The sequence below is a fragment of the Microcaecilia unicolor genome, chromosome 2 (genome assembly GCF_901765095.1).
Source record: "Microcaecilia unicolor chromosome 2, aMicUni1.1, whole genome shotgun sequence".
Classification (NCBI taxonomy): Eukaryota; Metazoa; Chordata; class Amphibia; order Gymnophiona; family Siphonopidae; genus Microcaecilia; species Microcaecilia unicolor.
Window position 1 is genome coordinate 259,827,123 of NC_044032.1, and position 19,111 is coordinate 259,846,233.

Sequence of the window (19,111 nt, forward strand, 5' to 3'; positions counted from 1 at the left end):
TATTGATGCTGAAGACCTGGTAGGTTTTGGTATCTGTTAAACTGAAAATGCAGAAAGAGAGAAGAAAACTGCAAGGCTTAAAGAGAATAATAAAGGTGTATGTTTGCATATTGCAGGGTGGCTCACAAGGGGATGAACCTGCAGGGAGTTCACAGCGAACATCTACAGTCTATGCCCGGGAGGCTCTGATCGAGATTGACTACAGTGATCTGTCTGAGGATCTCAAGGTACAATCAGTCACTGTCAAGATTTCCTGCATTGTACACATTACTCTCACGTCTGTTCTCTGACCTTTGCTCCCTTTCTTCCCATAGGATGCCGTGGCAGATGATGACATCAAACAGGAGATGAACGCGCTGCAGCAAAAGTTGAATGAACAGCAGAGCGTACTCCAGCGCATCTCTGCACCCAACATGAAGGCCATGGAGAAGCTGGAGAGTGTGCGGGATAAGTTCCAGGAGACTTCGGATGGTGAGCCTTTCTTCTGGAACCTTTTTCCCCTTCCTCCCCCCTCCAAAACTGCTGTACTGAAGAGGGTGTAATGAGGCCCTCTTAGGCTCATATTTCTTGCATGCTGTGACTAGGAGCGTAAACACAACTGCTGCATGTAATGTAGCTCTGGAGTTTGCACAAGCCCCCCTGCAAACCTGTTGAATGTAGTACAGCTTGTGTTTCCAGGATGGTATGTGCCCTCTTCAAATAATGGGCTTTGCCAATCAAAGTACATTTGTGCACTTGGGATATCATAGACTAATTTCTGGAATCTCTATGGATAGAAATATGAGATGGAGAAGAATAGAGCGATTGAGATATGTCAGTACCCACTTGACCAGGATGTTGTGATGACATATGAAATGCTGACAAATTATGGACATTTCAGGTATTCTCAGGACATGGCAGAAGTAAAATGTTACTATAAGTAACTGCTGAATGGAGTAGCTGGTCCTGGAAATAACACAAGGGGGCACTACTTTAAATCTGGTCCTCACTGGATTGCAGATTTTGGTGCAAAGGATAATGGAGGTGGAGCCCCTTGTTCTTGTAACACAATCAAATTTAATATAATCACTGAAGGGAAAATAAGTAAAAATATTGGAGTAGTAATACCCCTGGAGGGATTCTGTGTGCAAATTCAGTTGCACAATTTCCTTCCTGTGCAGGCGAACAGCTGCATATTGGGCCACATCCTTCTCTGCTTTGCTTGCTTTCATCTTCTAAATTTGAACTGCGAGGGTCTATAGTGTCCTGCATGGTTCAGAGTTGAGTTAGCAGAAGAGGATGCAGTCTAACATGCAGCTGCCGTTCTGCATTTGAGTTGAAGAACTATTGGGAGGGAGGAAATAAACAGGACCACCTTGGGGAGGGGGAGAGCTCAGCATATGAGATTTAAAGGGAGATGAAAGGGACAAGCTGAGGTATGCATGCCAAAGGTACTGGGAGGAAGCTGTTAAAGAGCATGCATTTATGGAATATTGAGCAGTGTGGCAGAGTCCACTGACACTGTCCCCCAGGAGAAAGCCAGCAAACTGTGTCAGCTAGTAGCCAAAAGAGCGGGAGTATGGAAAATTCGTGGTCAGAGCAACCTATGATATTTTCAATACAGTGACCAGGGCCTACACAATGCAGATTGGAATCTGCAGATTTGGCTGGTTGTGAACCTCAGACCTCATGCCAAAAGCACAAGAGAAGCTGGCGGACATTGCATGCTGGGGAAATAACCTTTTTGGTGAGAGAGCAAGAAGCTGCTGCTCTTATCAGGCAGCACTCTGACACCATTAAGTCTCTTTCCAGGCCCACTCCCAACTCAGCCTTCAGAGGAAAGCAGAGGTCCTGCTGCTCCCACAGGCTTAGTACGCTCCCACTCCTCCCAGACAACTTGAGGATCTGGCATTCATTCATGTCAGCAGAGGGCCTAGAAGTCCCAAGGACGAGCTTTTGACTGGCTCCAGGAAAGCACAACTTTAATTCAACCATCCCAGATGACCTACCAATAGGAGGGAGGCTGAATTTTATCCATGCAAGGTGGATCTTTATAACCTCAAGACTGATGGGTTACAGTCTGCAATTGGGAAAATCTTCTCCAAATTGCTCACCAAGAGCAACAAAATTAAGCACTCAGCCTTAGGAACTGCTCACAGAGGAACTCTTTACCCTCTTACAGGTTAGTGCAGTCGAACCCATACCACCAGGGGAAAGAGGGTGAGGATTCTAATCCAAGTTTTGATCCCCCCAAAATAGGGAGATTTTATCCCATCATAAACCTAAAGGTTCTGAACAAGTATCTAGCCAGACAAAAATTCAGGATGGTTTCCTTAGGCACCCTTGTTCCCAAGATTCAAGAGGTGGGTTGGCTGTGCTCTTTGGATTTAAAGGATTGTTATACTTACATTCCATTATATCCCAAGGATCAGTCCAGACAAATGAGTTGTGACCATCTGCCAACTGATAGAGAGAAAGAATGTTAATGAGTTGTGCCTCATAAGTTCCTTCGCTTAGCAGCCAAGCCAGTATTCTCTATTTCCAGCAGGTTGAATAGCAGCTCCCGTGCACTGTGGTGACTTGTATGTGGCCTCCCGTCCTGCTTGCAGGTTCAGTTGAGTTTGGGGTTAAGAATATCCTGTGCCTCAGGTGTAAACCTAGTGGTCTAGGTCCCTTCCCTGCTTCCCCATTGAAGTCTTCCCTCTCTTTTTCTCCTCCTTCTATCTAAAAAAAAAAAAAAAAAAAGCCTCCACTGTGGTTCTTTTTGAGAGCGCTTGTGCTTTGGGAAGATTGTGGGGCTTCAGTGCCTTGGAGGTCACAAGACTTGGCTGTTTTCTGTGAGTATATTTATGTCTGAGCCTGTTAAGTCTTGTGCGCGCTGGAGGGGTAAGCTCTCTGCTTCCAGCTCCTGCACGCTTTCCTTTACTTCTGTGGACATGCTGTTTTTGCCTACTTTGGCTGTCAGTACTCCGTCTTCAGGAGTTCAGTCTGGCCTCGCTCTGATGGCAGCTTTGGCAGGCTCGGTGCCAACAGCTCCTGCGCTCCACAAGGGTTCAGTGGCCATTTTCTCAGCAGGTTTCTTGCCCGCTACCGTGTCCCCGGGATGTTGGTTTTGCGAGGGTAGAAGTCTCTGCCCTGCCACTTTCGCCTGAATTTGTTATTTTATTACATCAGGCCTTTTTATTAAAAGTCAGCTCAAGCTGCCTCCTCCTTCCCCTCATGCTGCTTTTGAGGAGCATCTTCCTAAGAAACAAAAACTTTCCATTTCGCAGGGTTTGGAGAATGTTCCTCCTCGATACACAGAGGAGATTTATCTGTGTATTCTGACTGTCCTAGTTCTGCTGATGGCCCTGACTTGGATATTTCAGAGGTAGACGGGGGTGATGATCCTATTGTACCTACTACCTAGGCTGTTTTTGAGAGTGGAGTTTCCTCTGTTGACTTCAAAGTCTATGGAGGCTTTAAACATTTCTTCCCATGCTTCTCAGTCCTCTGGTCCTGCTCTATCTATTATGTTAGGTACTAAGAGACCTGTATCTTTCCATATTCATGAGACTATGCAGGAATTTATTGCAGCTCAGTGGGAGATCCCTGATTTTAATGTACGGGTGGCTCGCGCTATGTCCAAATTATATCCCCTTCTGCCATCTGATTTAGATCAGTTTTCTCTTTCCTAAGGTGGATGCCCTTATTACAGTGGCTACTAAACATACCACTATCCCTGTTGAAGGCAGCACTGCATTAAAGGATATGCATGACCGCAAGCTTGAGGCTTCCTTGAAGCTTGCCTTTTAACTAGCTGTGTTAAATTCTCAGGCAGCAATTTCTTCTTTTGTAGTCAGAGATTCTTTATTGTGGATGCAACAGTTGCCCACGTTAGACTCACCTCCAGATTTTCTCCCTATCCTAGAGGTGGGGTTGTCTTATTTGTCAGTTGCTCTTTATGATATTCTCCGAGCGTCAGCTAAGGGTATGGCCTTGGTTGTTTTGGTGCGATGCTGGCTATAGTAGAGGCATTGGGCCATTGATGTGGCATCCAAATCTCATCTGGCAAAGTGTGGATTTGGAGAAGATTGTTAAAGACCTGGGAGATTCCAAGGTCCAGCGGCTACCTGAGGACAAGCCTCAGCCTTATGTCCGGGCGGCTGTCTCATTTTCAAGAAGCATGGAGGGTATAGACCATGGAATGCTAGTGCTTCCGCTCAAAAAAACCTTGCATTCCTTGGACTCAGTCTTTCTTTCAAAGAGGCAAGAAGCCCTTTTCCGCTTCCTCCAGAACCTCTCCCTCTTTGCAGCCCTCGCAATGATGGGGTTGAGGTTCACTCCTTGTACGTAGACATAGTGGGCATCTTTCCCGCTTTCACAAGGCGTAGACCACCATTACTGCAGATCAGTGGATCCCCGATATCATTCTCCATGGCTACAAACTACAATTTTCAAAGCCACTCGCAGATCTTTTCATGCTGTCCCCTTACGGCAGCTCTTGCTTTCTCACCAAAAAGGTTAACTACCTTAGCCTCTTTAAGGCGACTGGGGGCCATTCAGCCCGTTCCTCCGACAGAGGGACATGGGTTGCTAATCCATCTATTTTGTTGTCCCAGGCTGGTTCTGGATCTCTGAGGGGTGAACAAGTCTCTTAGAGTACTTCTCTTCCACATGGAGACTCTTCATTCTGTCATAGCCTCAGACCAGCTGGGCGAGTTTCTCACCTCACTTATTTTCATATCCCAATTTGGCCTCCTCACAGGAAATTTCTCTGGTTTGCGATCCTAGGTGATCATTTTCAATTCAAGGCCATGCCTTTTAGCCTTGCAACTACACCACTGCAGATTTTCAAAAGTTATGGTGTGGCAGCCTTTCTTCGCCTACAAGGAATCCAGGTACATCCTTACTTAGACAATTGACTAATTCAGGCACCTTCCTATCAATAGAGCCTTCGCAGTACACACAGTCTTGTCTTCCTTTCACTGGGTTAGGTGGTGAAGTACAGCAAGAGTCATCTCACCCCACCCAGACCCTGGAGTTTCTGTGCTTCAATACCCAGGCGGTGAAGGTTTTCCTGCCTCAGCATCATCAGCTGTAGCTCAAACAGCAAATTCTCAGGCTTCTGTCTCTTCCCTGCCCGTGAGCGTGGGATTATGCTCAGGTTTTAGGTTCTGTGGCAGCAACTTTGAATGTTCTGCCTTGGGCGAAGTTGCACATGCTGCTCCTACAGTTGTCCCTGTTGAGCCCGTGGTCTCTGGTCTCAGGGACTTACGACAAGCTGGTGCCGTGGATGTCTCAAGCCAGATGAGTCTGACTTGGTGGCTTCTCCCTGCACACACTCAGGCGGGGTTGCCCATACAGACTCCCAGTTGGTGTGTTCTCACCTCCGATGCCAGCTTCTTCGGATGGGGAGACCTTTATCTGCACTACTCTGCACAGGGCTGCTGGAGAGTGGAGGCTTCCTGGTCCATCAACAGATTGGAATTTAGAGCTCTCTGGAAAGCTCTACTAGCCTTTGCATCTCTTCTTTGTGGGAGGCTGGTGCATGTGCTCTCGGACAATGTCACAGCCATGTCTTGCATCAACAGACAAGGGGCTCATTTTCTTTTTCAGTGGGCGGAATTTCACATTCCGATGATTTCAGCATCTCACATAGTGGGTTCACTGACTTACAAGTAGATTTCCTCAGCAGAGTGTCTCTGGACCCGGGGGAATGGCAACTGTCAAAGACTGCATTTCGCCTGATTTCCACACAGTAGGGCCTTCCGGTTCTGGACCTCATGTCATCCAGACTCGATGCGCAAATACACAGATTCTGCGGCCACTACGACAGGGAGAAAGACTGCCTAGAAATAGATGCACTGGTACAGCCTTGGCCATCAGACTGCCTCCTTTAGGTGTTTTTTCCGTGGCCTCTTGTGGGAAAGACATCGCACAGGATTGTGCGTCATCCCAGGAAGGTCGTTCCTGTAGCTCCAGACTGGCCGAGATGTCCTTGGTATACGAATCTTATCCATCTTCAAATCGCTCCTCAGTTGACTCTTCCTCCACAGATGTGCTCATTGCACCAAAGTCCAGTACTTATGGAGGATCCCTCCCACTTTGGTCTTACGGCCTGGCTTTTGAAAGGGCACGATTTAGGAAGAAGAGTTATTCAGATGATGTTATTGCTACCTTGCTGCAAACCCGAAAGCTGTCCACTTCTTGTTATGCTAGAGTGTGGTGAACTTTTGAGAGCTGGTTAGCACAGAATGGTGTTTCTCCATTTCGTGCTTCCTTGTCTCAAATTTTATCCTTCCTTCAGGAGAGATTCAAAAAAGGCTTAGCTCTCAATTCGCTCAAAGTTCAGGTGGCAGCATTGGCGTGTCATAGAGGCAAGATACAGAATGCATCATTGGCTGCTCACCTTGAAATAGTGTGATTCCTCAAGGGAGTCACTTATCTGCGACCCCCCCCTCTCCACAATATTTGTCCTCTGTGGAGTCTTCAAGTGGTTCTTAAGGCTCTTCAGTCAGCCCCCTTTTAGCCCCTTTTTTCGGCAACTATCAAAGATCTCACTTTAAATGCAGTATTTCTAGTTGCCATTTCTTTGACACAGAGAGCTTGAGCTTCAAGCTCTCTTGCAGGGATCCCCTTTCTGCTTTTCTGACTCTGGAGTTTCCATATGGATAGATCCGTCCTTTTTGCTGAAAATTGTATCTCCTTTTCAAGTCAATCAGACTGTGTTTCTGGGGAGGAAGTGACGTCACAGACCCGAATGGCAGCTTGAAAACGGAACTCCCAAGCCACTGCCAAGAGTTAGCCTAATTAACAGCTTTCCTCAACGCTGAATCACGCGGGACACATTCTCGATTGGAGGACACTGAGTGCTGCATGGGTTATGACTGCCTCGCGAGCGAAATCACTCGATTTACAAGTATATGCATTTCAAAGGAAGGCAATGTCTCCAGCTACGCACCCCAAGGAACATGGCGCCCGAGATATGGAAAACCAACAGCTCTCACCGGAGATTGCTGTACCCAGCGAGATTGGAGAGGTGCCTTTAACACAACATGAAACATGCACCACATTATGCACTTGGCTTCAAGAAATCAGATCAGATTTAAAGGCAATGTGCCAAGAGTTGGCAACGCTGGGAGCAGACCTCCGAGGAGAAATAGCGGAACTGGGTAATCGAGTGGCTGAAACGGAAGTGGGCCTGGAAGAACACGCAGAGTCTCTAACTATGCTTGAACAGCAGCTACAGGACCAAAAAAGTGAAACCAGGTATCTACTAGATAAGGCGGAAGATTTAGACAATCGGAGCCGTCGCTCCAACATACGGGTTCGTGGGCTGCCAGAGTTACCGGAGTATTCAGGTTGCGAAGAAGTTGTGCAGCGCCTTGTGGCCCACTTGCTCTCTGACCCTTATAACCCCTGTGCACCTGCATCCATTCGTATTGAACGTGCTCACCGAGCCTTGGGGACGAGAAAACCAAATGTGCTTAAAGATATCGTGCTATGCTTTGCTGAATTTAAAATGAAGGAAGCTGTGATGCACAAAGTGAGGGCGGCTAGCCCTATAGTGTGGGACAGTTACCCCATAGAGATTTACCATGACCTTTCAACTACTACCCTCAAATGGCGGAGCGAACTACGTCCTCTGACTTACCGATTGAGAGACGAGGGGATTCAGTATAAGTGGCATCACCCTTTTGCCCTAGTGTTCTACAAAGAGGGCAAACAACGCAGAATGACCTCGCTGGAAGAAACACAGGAATTTTTATCCACTGGTGATCAAGTTGACCCACCAGGGAAGCATCAGCAGCCTGGCAGTAAGAAGCAAGGCAGACCGAAATGGCATCGAGTATCTGAAGGGAAGGGCCGCCTTAGGAGACAGATCTCTGGAAGACACGTTACGTCGCTATCAGGCCGAGGATGAGACTAACAGCTCTAGAAACTTTGCTATACTACATAAGATGGCTGGATGGTGACAAGCGCTAAATCTTGGCGAGTGTTGAGGTTCAACTATATTTACATAGTAACATAGTAGATGACGGCAGAAAAAGACCTGCACGGTCCATCCAGTCTGCCCAACAAGATAATTTCACGTGTGCTACTTTTTGTGTATACCTTACCTTGATTTGTATCTGCCATTGTCAGGGCACAGACCGTTTAAGTCTGCCCAGGACTAGCCCCGCCTCCCAACCACCAGCCCCGCCTCCCACCACCGGCTCTGCCTCCCAATCTTGGCTAAGCTTCTGGGGGGTCCCTTCCTTCTGAGCAGGATTCCTTTATGTTTATCCCACGCATGTTTGAATTCCGTTACCGTTTTCATCTCCACCACCTCCCGCGGGAGGGCATTCCAAGCATCCACCACTCTCTCCGTGAAAAAATACTTCCTGACATTTTTCTTGAGTCTGCCCCCTTCAATCTCATTTCATGTCCTCTAGTTCTACCGCCTTCCCATCTCCGGAAAAGGTTCGTTTGCGGATTAATACCTTTCAAATATTTGAACGTCTGTATCATATCACCCCTGTTTCTCCTTTCCTCCAGATTATACATGTTCAGGTCAACAAGTCTCTCCTCATACGTCTTTTAACACAAATCCCATACCATTCTCGTAGCTTTTCTTTGCACCGCTTCCATTTTTTTAACATCCTTCGCGAGATACGGCCTCCAAAACTGAACACAATACTCCAGGTGGGACCTCACCAACGACTTATACAGGGGCATTAAAACCTCTCCTCACAGTTTTTTTGTTCAACTCAATCTAAAAATGTTTGCTTACATCTGGCGGAAGCACCCACCTCGGGTGCCCCAGGCAATGATGTACCAGACACACGCTAGGGGGGCATGGGAGTCCCCAATTTCTATCTGTACTATCAAGCGGCCCAGCTGAAAGTATTAGCGGACTGGACTCCGGCTGCTACTAAGAAATGGCTCCATTGGGAGCGAGCCTGGCTGGGGACCCGATCCTTGGGAGAAGTTCTGTGGCTACCGGGGAGTGATCTATTGGCTATAATGCGGAGAGTCCCGTTGGGGGTGAGCCACTTGCTTTCCACATGGTACGATATATGGAAACAATTCTTTCCAGATCGGAAATACTACTTGCAGACAGCTATCCATTGGGCCCCGGGTTTTCCCTTGGGCTCCTCAGAACCGATATATAGATGGTGGGCCCGGGCGGGTTTGCATACTCTGGGACAGGTATGGGCTAATGGGAGGATACTTAATTTTGAAGAACTCCAAGAGGAATATGGTTGAAAGTGACCTCTATTATTATAGCTGCTTATGAAACTTTATCCACAGACGGGCAAGGGAGGAACTGGACCAAACTGAAACAGCATTAGAGAAGGCCCTGCGAAGTGGAGGGGATAAAGGAAGTGTATCTTGTTTATATCTAGCTCTACTATTCTATACTAACCCCCAATTATATTATAATGAAAGATGGCATTACAGAGCACCCACCCGCGGGAAACTTGGTCAAGGGGGTACAGATTCTTGCTCAAACCATCTTTAGCTCAGCCTGTGGTATAAAATGGTTTTAAAATGTTGTACTGGTGGTATTATACCCCTGATAAACTACAGCAAATGTATCCCAGGGTATCTGCAGACTGTTGGCATAACTGTAGTGCTCGGGGCTCCTTCTTACACATATGGTGGGAGTGCCTGGTGGCCCAGACTTACTGGAAACAAGTGCTCCTGATGGTCCACCAACTATTGCAACAACATTATCCTTGCATTAGAGTACTGGCAGAGGACATCAATTCACTCCTATAGGTCAACACCATAGAAGAAATTCTACCTAAGCAGCAAAACCAGGGGGGTTATGCATGATTCTTCCTTGACCCCAAGAAATTGGGAGGACTTAATCTGTTCATCAAAAAGAAAAGGTTCACAATGAACTCTTGCCACAATCCTACTGTTACTAAATTTAAACAATTGGCTTGCTACTCTGGATCTAGAGGATGCCTACTCCTACATACCGATGCATTTAAACCATTGGAGTTTTCTAAGATTTAGTTTCCTGGACTGCCATTTTTACCGTGTTTCCCCGAAAATAAGGCACTGTCTTATATTAATTTTTGCCCCCAAAAATGCGCTAGGTCTTATTTTCAGGGGCTGTCTTATTTTTTGGGGAAACATTGGGGTTGGATCGGGGTTGGCCCGCCCGCCCTCCGTCGCTCCCGGAACTAACCTTAAATGCCTCCTTTCACCTTCGCAGCAAGTAGCAGCAGGGCAGGCCACTCCTTCCTTCCGTGTCCCGCCCTCGCCTGACGTAACGTCCGCGAGGGCGGGGCATGGAAGGAAGGAGAGGTCTGCCTTGCTTGCTGCGAAGGTGAAAGGAGGCGTTTAAGGTTAATTCCGGGAGTGACAGAGGGGGGGGGGCCCCGGGGGCGGCCTTGTCCAGCACTCGGCGGCCCTGCTTTCAAACAAAAATTTGCTAGGTCTTACTTTCGGAGGAGGCCTTATATCTACCAATTCAGGAAAACCTCTACTAGGTCTTATTTTCGGGGGATGTCTTACTTTCGGGGAAACAGGGTAGTACAAAGTGCGTCCCTTCAGCCTCTCTTCAGCACCCCAGGTTTTCACAAAATGTCTTGCTGTAGTTGCTGCTGCCCTTCACAGAGATAGCAATAATATCTTCCCATGTCTCAAAGATTGACTTGTTTACGTCCCAAGTCAACAGGCTGCAGGCACTGAAATTTCTCATCAATGTGGAAAAATCCATGCTAACTTTCACACAGGTACTACATGTCATAGGCACTCTCTTGTATACCGTAGTGAGCATACTTTTTTTGTTGTTGTTATTACATTTGTACCCCACGCTTTCCTATTCATGGCAGGCTCAATGCGGCTTACATGGGGCAATGGAGGGGTAAGTGACTTGCCCAGAGTCACAAGGAGCTGCCTGTGCCTGAAGTGGGAATCAAACTCAGTTCCTCAGTTCCCCAGGACCAAAGTCCACCACCCTAACCACTAGGCCACTCTTCCACTCCACTTACAGAGTAGAGTGGCCAAATTTTGGTTTTGGCCAAAAATGCCAGTACATTTTTGGCAGGAATTGAAATTTTATGTTGGCTCCCCTAGCTGCTCCCCTTCTCAGCCCATGGAATGACCCCCTTCTTCCCCATGCATAGGAAGAACCCCCACCCCCCAGGCCTACTGTTCATCCCTGGTGGTCTAGGGAGTAGTCAGGGTAGGAGTGATTTCAGTCACTCCTACCCATGTCATCTCCAATCTCAAAATAGCTGCCACGACCCCCAACAGTAGTCTTGTGAGACTGCCACTAGAGATCATTGCAGCCATTCTGGCAGTAGAGAGGACATGTGCAGGAGTGACATTGGATTGCTCCTGCCCCGACTACCCACTAAACCACCAGCGGGATAAACAATAGGCCCAGTGGGGGGGGGGGGGGGGGGGGGGGGGGGAAGAGTGGCTGCTCATTCCGTGCAGGGGCTGGGCCTTAGCTACTGGTTTCAGCTGAAACTAAGCAGCAAATTTTGGCTTCAGATTCTGTTTTGGGTGAAACCAAAGAAACTGATTTTGGTTGCCCTCTGGTCCAGAGAACAGGATTAAAACTGTTCAGCGTTTGCCAACAAATCATCTCATATGCGATCAATCTTAGACCACATGGCAGCAATGGTTTTATGTCCTGCTGGCCAGGTTGCACATGCAGCAACTTCAGTGGCATCTGAGCTTACATTGGAACTAGCTTCGTCAACCTTACCAAAAAAAAATACCATTGTGATACAGGATGATCCACCTCTTTTTGCAGTGGTGGCTCCATCTTCTGAATCTAGACAAAGAATGCCTATTTCAACCACCATTACCAGAAATAACATCAACCACAGGTGCTTCCATGCAAGAGCCTGCGGAAGAGAAAACAGAGATGGGATACGATAGAGGTTTATGAAATCACAGGTTAATAGAGAGCAATTATGAAATCTTTCGACTAGTACTAGGGCCACAGGACACTCTGTGTTTTTGCTGATGAATGTGGTTGAGATGTATCATACTGGGTTTAAATAAGGGTTGGAGATGGTAGTTTTTGGAGAAAAGGATTTCCCTGTTAAGACAGTGCTTTCCCACTCAGTCCTCAGGGCACACCCAGCCAGTCAGGTTTTCAGAATATCCATCCTGAAGCTTGAGAGAGATTTACATACCAAGGAGGCAGTGCAGGCATTTCTTTCTCATTTATATTCATTGTGGATGTCCTGAAAACCTGACTGGCTGAGTGAGCCCAAAGGACAGAGTAGGAAATACCAAGCATATCTTAATGGAGTGCTTCTCAAGTTACCCAGATTGGCTATGATTGTGAGCTTATTGTACCATTGATCTGAGTCTACACAATATTTTTTATGTAGCAATATTGTTAGCTTTAGTGCTCACGTTCTTCAATAAATAAGTACTTCTCTGTTCTCCCATGCTTTCCTGGGTTCAGCCTTTGAGAGAAAGGAGTGGAGTTGTGATGGGGCTGAGCGCGTATCATCGTAGTTAATTATTATTTAATGAACATTTGATATACCGCCTTTAGAACCAAAAGTACAGCAGAGAAGTTCATAAAAGAGAAATTTTTCTTTAGAAATTCAAATTAGGGGAAACAAAACATCAAAACCAGTTACAATAAGCATAAAAGCAATAAATATCAAAGCATCTAAAAAACCAAATATTTAAGTTTATTAAGAACTTGCTATCCCATATATTGGTAAAACCAAATAAGCGGCATACAGACTAATATAAGGAGAGATGAAAAAGTGAAAGAAGAGGATGACACAGAAGGGGAAGAGCTACAATAATCAGAATAGAAGGGTAGGGAGACGTATTGGGAGAGGTAGTAATCTCAGAGCAAGTGGTGCCAGAGCCTGTGTATGAGGAGGCAAGGGACAATGGAATGCCTCCAAAAAGAAAGAGGTTTTGAGTTAAATCTTAACTCATTCCAAAGAAGGTTGCAATCTGACATTCTCCAGAAGCTGGTTCCAGAGCTCTGCGCTTTGTACAGAGAAAACTGAATTTCTGCTTCTGGAATGGACAATGGCTCAAATTATAGGGATAATCGATCGGTGCTGGGTAGAAGAAGAGATCAAGCTGGGATATAGTGAGATAGCAGACAAGCAAGAGGGGTCCCCAGTGGACAATATTTTGAAAACCAGGAGTAAGATTTTATAAGTAATGCGGTAAGGGAGTGGAAGCCAATGGGAAATTTGTAGTAGGGGTGTAACATGGTTGTATTTCTGAGCACCATGGATAAGTTTAATTGCGGTGTTTTGGACCAGCTGCAATCAGTGAAATCCTTCTGTTTAAGCAATTTATAAAGGGAATTACAGTAATCAGGTTGACATGATAAGAGAGTGGACCAAGACATTGAGGACTGATGTGTAAGAGAGATCAAATAGAGCGAATGAGCCTTAATGTATAAAAGCACCAAGAGATGACATATGAAAGATGCTTACAATAGGAGAGTTTGCTATCCAGGATGACTCCAGTATTCTGGTACTGGACACCAGGGGGACAGGAGTATGACAGAGCACTAATGGGGAGCCAAGCAGAATCTCTTTTCCGCCAGTAAATAGAAGATTACATTTCTTAAGGTTCAGAACCAGTTTATTGGACCAAAGCCATATTGAGAGAAACAGGTTACTAGGGTAGCCTTAGGTGCTCATTTTCAAAGCACATAGACTTAGAAAGTAGTAACCTATGTAACTTTGTAAATCTACGTGCTTTGAAAATGAGCCTCTAAGTTTCCTACGTCAGGCTTCAAGTTTAGCTTGCAGAACCAAGCTTTGAAGGCCCTTTTAAATTTAAAAGAGAATATAAAAATGGTAATTAATTCCAAATTGATGGGCGTAGGTAGGAAAAAGCAGAATTTCAAGTGCAATCAAGATGAATTTGGGAAAGAGGAGGAAGAGAGAGAATCAATGCCTGAAAACAATGCCTTGTGTATAAATAACCAGGTTGCTCCCTCCTAGTTTGAGGACTGCAGATGAATTTTGTGTATGTGCTTCATTTTCCCTCTCCCCATCCCATTATAGAGTTTGAAGCTGCCCGTAAACGAGCAAAGAAAGCCAAACAAGCATTCGAGCAAACCAAGAAAGAGCGCTTTGATCGTTTCAATGCGTGTTTTGAATCTGTGGCCACCAACATTGATGAGATCTACAAAGCACTGTCTCGGAACAGCAGTGCACAGGTAGGGTACCTTATTCCCTACTTCCTTTGGCTCTCCTTTCTGTCTTCCCTCGTACTCTTACTTTCTGCTACATTCTCGCCTCCTTCCAGGCATTCCTGGGTCCTGAAAATCCTGAGGAGCCTTATCTGGATGGCATAAACTATAACTGCGTGGCCCCTGGAAAGCGCTTCCGGCCTATGGATAACCTGTCTGGAGGAGAGAAGACTGTGGCTGCATTGGCTCTTCTATTTGCAATCCACAGGTAAGAAAACCTCCACTGCAGCTTGGTCTGCCATGTCTTACAATTACTTCATCTTTCAGTCCCTTGTCTCCCTTTGTGCGGTTAGTTCAAGAAATAATATATATGGTAGCACTTAAGCAGACACAGCATGGGCTATGAAACTTTCCAGGGACTCAGCCCCCATTCCCATCACCATTTCAATGTTGCAGGAAAGCTGAGAGTATGAGAGAGAACAATTTAATTTAACCCAGTCAACCATTTATATAGCTCTAGGTGAATAACAGTAGAATAAATTCATCATTCAAAAGGCAGAACTTTCAGTATTTATTAGCATGAATTATATATGTCTACAATTAAAAAAGTATGATGTTACATTAAGTTATAATATTTCTTAAACAGCTACATTTGACAACAAAATTTCACATGACTTATTGGAAGAGAATTCCACAATTCTGGCCCCATACCATCTGTAGATCTGTTTTTCAAGAAACCAATTTAAATTTCGTGCTAAGAGGTAGACTCGCTTTCAGTTGATCTACAAAATATAAACTATGACTTGCTATATACCAGATCACCCAATTTGCCATATAAGTGGGCACTAAGCTATAAAAAAGACCTTGAAAATAAAAGTTTAAATTCAAGCCTTGCCCTAATTGGTAACCAATGTAAAGCAGTTAAGTAAGGGCATCCCGTTTAGAAGCCCCCCTAAAATAATTTTTGCCATCACATTCTGTGAAACTTGCAACACTGAGATGGTAATCTAGTAGCCTAATCAAGATGCTATCACAATTATCTACAGTAAATAGAACTACTGCTTGTACTACTGGTCAAATGTTCATCTAGACAGGACCTTGTATGTCTGATTTGTTGGAGTCCATAAACTTTCCTTATCAAAATATTTATATGCAAGTCCATGGTCAAGTGCAAATCTAAACTCCCAAGAATTTAATATCCCTGCATACCAGCAATAGTCTGAGAAATTATTGGTTTGATATCCTTTTTTATCCCCTATCCACAACATTTTTGTTTTTCCAGGTTTAGTTGCAGCCCTTTTTGGCACATCTAGTAATGAGTATGACACTCTACCTTATCCACATAGTCTGATATGTCAATTCAAGAGAATTCCTATATGGAAAAAAGTGTTTTCTATCTAGATGGTTTAGATTTATTAAACTTGCTATACCACTCTCACTACCATGGCAGAACAGAGCGGTGTACAATCTCTAAAAATTTTGTAAAGGAACTCCATTAAAAATAGGAAAGACATGCATTCAAATGACAGATAAGAGGATAGAGAAGCAAAACATTAAAACAGTTCAGCGGTCCTGAGTATCACACACTAGGTAATCCAACAGGATTCAGTCTCCAAAGGTTTGCTTAAAAAGCCAAGTCTTCAGATTGGCTTTGAAAGACTTGTGAGAGGTCACCACATAGAGAGAGGGGGAGGGTGTTCCAAATGTGAGGAGCTAGAGAGAAGAAAGCACAGTGCCTTGTGGTTTCTAAATGAGCAGATTTAGGGCTAGGGATCACTAAATGGTGGTCATTGATAGAACAAAGAACTGTAGCAGGTGAATAGGATATTGAGACATGAAAGGTAATCAGGAATGCCAATTCTAAAAGCCTTGAAAGTCAGAAGAGCAATTTTGTAAGTGATCTGATGTTCAATGGGGAAACCAGTATTGACATTCAAGCAAGGGAGTGATATGATCAGAACGGCAGGCATGATAGGGAAGTCTTATTGCCAGGTTTTGTAAAGTACCATGGTTGAAATATTTGCCTCAAAGATCAGTGATACTCATTAAATAGTAAAGGTGAAGGTGGTGAGCCCTGAGGGTCTCCACAGTACAGATGCCATGAAGAGGAGAGTTCACCATTCCATCCTACTCTCATCTCACAGTAGTTTCTTATTTGTATGAGACCCTGTATGGAAGAGTGTATTTTTAGATGCTGTTCATAGCCCCCTGATCTCTCTTCCACAGCTACAAGCCATCCCCTTTCTTTGTCCTGGATGAGATTGATGCTGCACTGGATAATACAAATATCGGAAAGGTGGGTTCAGTATTGCCAGATGTTTTCTGTTTCTGCCCCTCACTCTCCTCCCCAAGTGCCATACTACTAGCAGCCTGCAGAGCCTGAGTGATGTTACTTCCCTGCTGTACCTCTCTCCCTACCTCTCCCTACAGGTTGCAAACTACATCAAAGAGCAGTCCACTTGCAACTTTCAGGCAATTGTCATCTCCTTGAAGGAGGAATTCTACACCAAGGCTGAGAGTCTGATTGGTGTTTACCCAGAGGTAAGGAGGGAGAGTGACCTAGGTTTATAACCCAGGATACTATTATGATACAGTGGATATAGAATTACAGAAATATAGTCTTGGAAAGGACTGTAGGGAGTCATCTTGACTGATGTAGCTCTAAAGAATCAGGGAATTGGGGAGTATCATCTAGAATTAGATAAAGGGCTAGAAGGGGGAGTGTAGGGGCCATCTGATCATTCTTCTGCTAGGAAGCAAGATGCACTTTTCCTAAACTATCCCAGCCAAATATATGTCCAGTCTGCACTTTTAAAGGTCTGATACCTTTTGTAGCTATTCCGGGGGGTAACTGCTTCAGCATCTGACCCCTCTCACAGTCAGTAAGCCAGATATAGTGGTAAAAGAGACAAACATCAGAGTGGCATTGATTATAGAGGTGTCAGGCCAAAGCGATTACTCAGTGAATCACATGGAGAGAAGGTCCTCAAGTACCAAGAAATGCAGATTGAGATCAGAAAGTATGGCAGAAAGATAGAAGTATTTCCCATTGTTTTGAGTGCCACAGGCTTGATCAAAAAGAACATCCAGTCGCACCTGGATAAATTGCCTACACATGTTACATCTTATGAACTCCAGAAAGAAGCTCTTTGACACAATGCAAGTACTATAGCGAGCATTGGCAATAAATTTGAGCAGCTGAGATCATACTCCACATACCCTGGCTTAGGAGTGAGGTTCATTCCTGTCGTGGTATGTGCAAAAAGTACCACTTTTGAAGAAATTGCTCCATCAGTAAATTCTTCATGTCTAATCTAAATCTTCCCTACTTGAACACCTAACACAACTTTTCCTCTTCCTCAGGGGAAATACAGAACAGCCAGTGACAACTTCTCCTGTTCATTGTTTTGAAACATTGCTGCCTGCAGTTTTTCTCTAGTTATAGAACAAAACCTGGGAGTGACAGTGCTTAGTGGCACCTGTTGTGTTTGTAGATAAATCTTGTAATTAATTTTACTTCTTTTTATTCTCTCAGCAAGGTGACTGTGTCATCAGCAAGGTCCTGACCTTTGATCTCACCAAGTACCCTGATGCCAACCCAAACCCAAATGAGCAATAATAGTAAACTTGGACTTCTTAAATTATTTTTGTTTTTGTAATTTCTCTCTGTTCGGGAGCATTGAAGTTCTGCTAAGGAGTTGTTTCCAGATGGTTCTGTTGACAAACATTCATCCCCAAGACTGCCTCTGGTGTTGCTCTCCTATGATGTAATTGGACTATGTATTCCAAAATGTTCTGGAGGGAGAAAGCGTTTTAAACACAACCATAGAGAGAAGAAGGTGAATGTGTCGAATTTGTAATGGAGTGACCCACCGCTTTCCCTGGGATGTGTTGAAGATTCTGGTGGTTGTTGTGTCATCGCAGAGCTCATCTCTTCTTATATATATATTTTTTAATCATTGTGGATTGGAGAGCACATGATCAGTCACATTCTGAGACTACCTTTTTGGATATGTCATTCACTCCTCCCCCCTCTTCACTTTTTTGCGTTAAACTATCTGCATATTTGATTGTCATGGCTCTGGTGTTAGCTGTGTTGATCCCATACACCATCCTGGACTAATTAGGTTCTTTGGACCCAGTGTTTTGTTTGAGAGGGGGAGGAAGGAGAGGTGTCTGGAATGAGGGTCTTTTCAGCCTTTGAACTACCCTCATGTAGACAAGGATATCTTGAAATCTTAGAAGCAGAGAAGAGATTCTCAGCTTTTAAGCTTACCTATAAAGGAGGGAGATGTCTTGGAATCCTTAGAGCTTCTTTATGGAAAGGGGTCTCTGAGTCCCAGCAACATTCTGTACTCCTGTTTTAAAAAGAAAAATCATGATTGTTTTATAAAAATCTGCCATTTGTTTTTAAAGTTTCAAAAAAAAAAAAAAATTCTATTCCATGCCAATGTGTAGAGTTGGTGGGGGTGGTTGAGCTACCTATATTCCTTCCAGCATCCTATGTGAGGGGTGCACAAGATTTTTAGAGGGATTTTATCATGCATCCTTTTCCTGCCTGGAAGAGGGTCAGTTATTGTCAAATACCATGGTTATCCTTGACTGTTTTTTATGGAGTCTTTCTACCCCTAGGGTAGACAGAGGAAACTTCTCTTTCTGCTTTGTGAATTTTATTTAGTTCCCTTTTTGTTCATGACTTTCTAATAAAAGTTCCCTGAAAAGAAAACTTTTGTGAGAAGTTCTTGCAGAAGGCAACATGGAAAGAGGGATTATGAGTAATCTCTGAAAAATTGGTCCTAGAATCTGCAATGAAGCCCTCCATCCTCTTGTACACATGGAGTAGGCAAGACTAGCTTTGTTTGTGTTATTTGTGGGGCCGTTGATTGAGAGCATTTTGTGGATGGCAGCCAAAATGCTTTTCTTTTACTTTTTTTTACAGCATGTCTCGGAGCTGGAAGGAGCAGAAAAAGGTAGGAGAGTGCCGAAGCAAGAGCAAAAGTCAAT

General features: G+C 44.7%; 1 protein-coding gene across 1 annotated transcript in view; it reads left to right on the top strand.

Moving 5' to 3' along the window:
- Nucleotides 1-18,827, top strand: part of SMC1A (structural maintenance of chromosomes 1A) — a 96,662-nt gene extending 77,835 nt beyond the window's left edge. Inside the window, 7 exon segments of the mRNA XM_030194028.1 lie at nt 117-227; nt 315-471; nt 13,980-14,134; nt 14,224-14,375; nt 16,334-16,403; nt 16,538-16,648; nt 17,643-18,827. Coding sequence (XP_030049888.1) covers nt 117-227; nt 315-471; nt 13,980-14,134; nt 14,224-14,375; nt 16,334-16,403; nt 16,538-16,648; nt 17,643-17,726 — 840 coding nt within the window. The 3' untranslated portion in view covers nt 17,727-18,827.
- Nucleotides 18,828-19,111: the final 284 nt, after the last annotated feature.